The sequence below is a fragment of the Acanthochromis polyacanthus genome, chromosome 3 (genome assembly GCF_021347895.1).
Source record: "Acanthochromis polyacanthus isolate Apoly-LR-REF ecotype Palm Island chromosome 3, KAUST_Apoly_ChrSc, whole genome shotgun sequence".
In the NCBI taxonomy this organism is placed as follows: domain Eukaryota; kingdom Metazoa; phylum Chordata; class Actinopteri; family Pomacentridae; genus Acanthochromis; species Acanthochromis polyacanthus.
Genome location: NC_067115.1, coordinates 29458140 through 29461631, shown reverse-complemented (window position 1 = coordinate 29461631; position 3492 = coordinate 29458140). Strand labels below are relative to the sequence as shown.

General features: G+C 39.8%; 1 protein-coding gene across 1 annotated transcript; it reads left to right on the top strand.

The window, feature by feature from the left end:
• The first annotated feature begins 450 nt into the window (after positions 1–450).
• On the top strand, positions 451–3175 carry hemgn (hemogen). Its single transcript, XM_022218187.2, has 4 exons — positions 451–646; positions 1014–1098; positions 1504–2150; positions 2682–3175. The coding sequence occupies exons 1-4, from the start codon at positions 580–582 to the stop codon at positions 2915–2917; spliced, it is 1035 nt and encodes a 344-aa protein (XP_022073879.2). The 5' UTR covers positions 451–579; the 3' UTR covers positions 2918–3175.
• Positions 3176–3492: the final 317 nt, after the last annotated feature.

Sequence of the window (3492 nt, the reverse complement as noted above, 5' to 3'; positions counted from 1 at the left end):
ATTATTTTCAAACATACTTTTTTTTCTTATTTTTTTTTAATTTACCCAACAACTACATTTTTAGTATTTGGATTATTTGAAAATTGATGGGTGGATGTAAAACATCTTCCAGTTTATGGAATGACCTAATTATTTGTCCAAAAACTTTTAAATTTCCTCAGTTAAGGCAGTACTTTAGATTCAGGATCAGCTGTTGGCTTCACACACATGCATGCAAGACAGAGGGAATCATTTCATTGTCCAGTCTAGTTAAATATTACAAGCACTTTTTTTGAACTTATTTTAGAGCAGCAGTCTAGATACATTTCCTCTTTTGCCACATACATATTTTCTCCTATCAAACACTGCACACACACATACACACAACTTGATCTTTTTTTTCTCCCTCTGTCAGTGCTGTGCCAACTCCTCCAGCTTTACAAATATGATAAGACCACTGCTGCAAGAACTCTCCCAGCACTACGGTAATGGTTAACCAGATAATTCCTTTAGGGGTGGGAATAGAAAACAGCCACAAGTTATTCTGTCTTCTTTTCTGCAATCACCCGCCTTCAATGAGTTGAATTCATTCATAGCAGAATGGAGGAGACGTCGCAACAAGAGAAACCCGAGTCGGAATATATAAAACCAAATGAGGAGGAGCAAGGTAACTTTTTAAAAATTATTCTCTTTTTTAAAAATTAGGTGCTTCAGTTTCTGTGCACACAGAGGTTGAATGAAGCAGTTATTTCTTTGCCTGCTGTGTGAGGTCTTTTGATCAGAAGTGTTTTAATCAACATCTAAGCTGGATTGATGCAAATCACACACAAATCTACTCTATCTGCGCAAACATATGTTAAAACCAAGTGTGGAGTGTGCTTATTAAAGCCTTGCCAGTGTGTAGCTGGAAGAAAAGTCTCTGTATAGCCAGTCTTTATGTGCCATGAGTCACTCACGGTAGCCAGCCTGCTCAGTGCACCTTTGAATTTATATTGTAAACATATGGCTTCTCTGCATGCGTTTCTGTTTTAAAGGTGGGATACGCCGCCGGCTGCGGGACAGGGACCTTCTCAAGAAGAGAAAAGCCGAGGCAGAAGAGAAGGACCAGTGGATTTTTGGGTAATTTTGTTGAAGTGTTCCTGCAGTGACCTATTTACAGATACACTCATGAACTGGTGAAGACGTTTTCCAACTTTAAGCACTTACACAATATTAATACAGTTAATAATTGTTGTGATGCAATGAAGATTGGAAGTTCAGCCTCACTTAGAAAGGTTTAGTAGCCTGTAGTGGAACAGTGCACTTTACAGTACATGATGAAACACTATCAGTTCGAGCTGCTTATCACCGCTCTGGTTTATATTGAATATGGAGCAAGAGGAAACCAAAGGTTGCTCTGGTCTTCTATTGACGCTACAGATCTGGGCCACGGACTTTGTACTATTAGCTTTGCAAAAGTATCACAAAGAGCTGTGACACGGTCCACTGTTGTCAGGCCTAATTACAGCTGTCATATTCTTTCAGGGTGGAGAGCCAAAGGAAGAGATCAAGAGCCGAAGACAAGAGCGGCACAAAGAGGAGGGGGAGGCCCAGGAAGGCTGAACCCTCGCCGCAGATATCAGTCATTCAAGAAGAGGCAGCGGTGACTCAGGAGGCTCCTGCAGTGGTAGTGGTGCCTGAACCTGCTGAAGTCATCCCAGATCAAATATCAGCCTCTCTGACCCCCTTAATTGCTGTGGAAACACAGTCAGTTTCTGTTCTTCATGCCCCTGCTGCCCCTGTTTCCCCTGCTGTCCCCGTTGTCCCTGATCCTGTTGCCCTTGCTGCCCCCGTCACCCTTGCTGTCTCTATTGTCCCTGATCCTGCACCAGTGTTTCAGTCTCTCCCTATCTTTGGTCCTCCTCTCACCTCTCCTGCTCCAGTCAGTCCAGCTCTAGATTTGGATCCAGTTTCTGTCCAAGCCTCAGCTCCAGCTCCAGATGCTGATTCAGTTCTAGCTCTGTCCCAAGACACTGTTCCGCCCGTGGCTCCTCCCTCAGCTCCTCCCCAGGTGGAGACGCTCTACAAAGAGTCACAGGACAAGGAGGTCCTGAACCAGGTCCTGATTGAAGACTTGGGCCCAGATGAGGAGGAAGATATCTCTACATTGCAAGACAAAAGAGCTGATGAAGGTATAAACGTTGTAACGCCAGACCATGGTTGATGTACGCTACTGTTTAAAAGTGTGGGGTCACCCAGACAATTTCATGTTTTCCATGAAAACTCACACTTTCATTCATGTGCTAACGAAATTGAACAAGGGTTTTCTAATCATCAATGAGCCTTTCAACACCATTAGCTAACACAATGTAGCATTAGAACACAGGAGTGATGGTTGCTGGAAATGTTCCTCTGTACCTCTATGTAGATATTCCATTAAAAAATCAGCTGTCTCCAGCTAGAATAGTCATTTACCACATCAACAATGTCTAGACTGGATTTCTGATTCATTTAATGTTATCTTCATTTAAAAATACAGCTTTTCTTTAAAAAATAAGGACGTTTCAAAGTGACCCCAAACTTTAGTTTCAAGAACGGTGCTTACATATAAAATAAAATGTATTATTATTATTGTTTCTAAGTGACCCCAAACTTTTGAACGGTAGTGTATGCTTTCTCTGTCTCCTTCTAATAATTCTTAAATCATCTGTCTGTCTTTTCAGATTTGAGTGAAACACTGTCCACCACCATCAACGTGCCTGAACAAAATAAATGTACTCTATTCCAACCCTGTCGTCCCCACCACTGCCACGAGAATATCTTCCAGGAAATTAATTGTAATTTTTCTCAAATACACTGTTCAGATATTGCTTCAGTTCACAACAAGTCAGACTACGTCCTCACTGTTTGTCACAGTTTGCATCTGAGTATTATTTTTCTTCAGTGTGCAGTCTGTTGAAGAATAGAACAAGTATGGTGAACCTTAGCAATGCAAATTAAACCTGTATGTGTATTTATTCTGGGTCATGCTTCCCTGTGAGGCTTGTGAATTCATTTTTTTGTACTTTGCATTTAGCAAATAGCAAATATTGCTTGCCTTTATTTAAAAGTAAAGGGTAGGAATCACTGGTAATTATGTATTTGTAATTGTGGATTTATTCTTGATTGACTTTTGTAAAAGATGCTTTTCAACAAATAAAATTCACTGCTTACATCATTTAGCTGTGGTCATCATTACCTGTGACATCAACTCATCAATAGAAGATTTGTGTGTGTATACATATACTACAGAGACTGTCACGAATTTGTATTAATTATATTACATTTATTAAGGGTTTTTTGTATTACATTCAGAATTTCTGTTTTTTTCTCACTTAGATCAAAAAAATAGCAGCATAGACGAGGATGAATTCCATCCAATAGTCAAATTTTCTTTTGCTTAATGTAAATAATCTTTTTCTGCGGTTAGTTAACTTAAACTTATTTTGGTACTTTCATTGTGTATACTCAACCATACTATGACTTTATTTATTT

What these genes read in the sequence shown, in the direction of transcription:
- hemgn (XM_022218187.2), top strand. Translation starts at nt 580, where the DNA reads ATGGAGGAGACGTCGCAACAAGAGAAACCCGAGTCGGAATATATAAAA. An exon ending in ACCAAATGAGGAGGAGCAAG is followed by an intron (nt 647 to 1,013) that starts GTAACTTTTTAA and finishes TCTGTTTTAAAG; the next exon opens with GTGGGATACGCCGCCGGCTG. An exon ending in AGACAAAAGAGCTGATGAAG is followed by an intron (nt 2,151 to 2,681) that starts GTATAAACGTTG and finishes CTGTCTTTTCAG; the next exon opens with ATTTGAGTGAAACACTGTCC.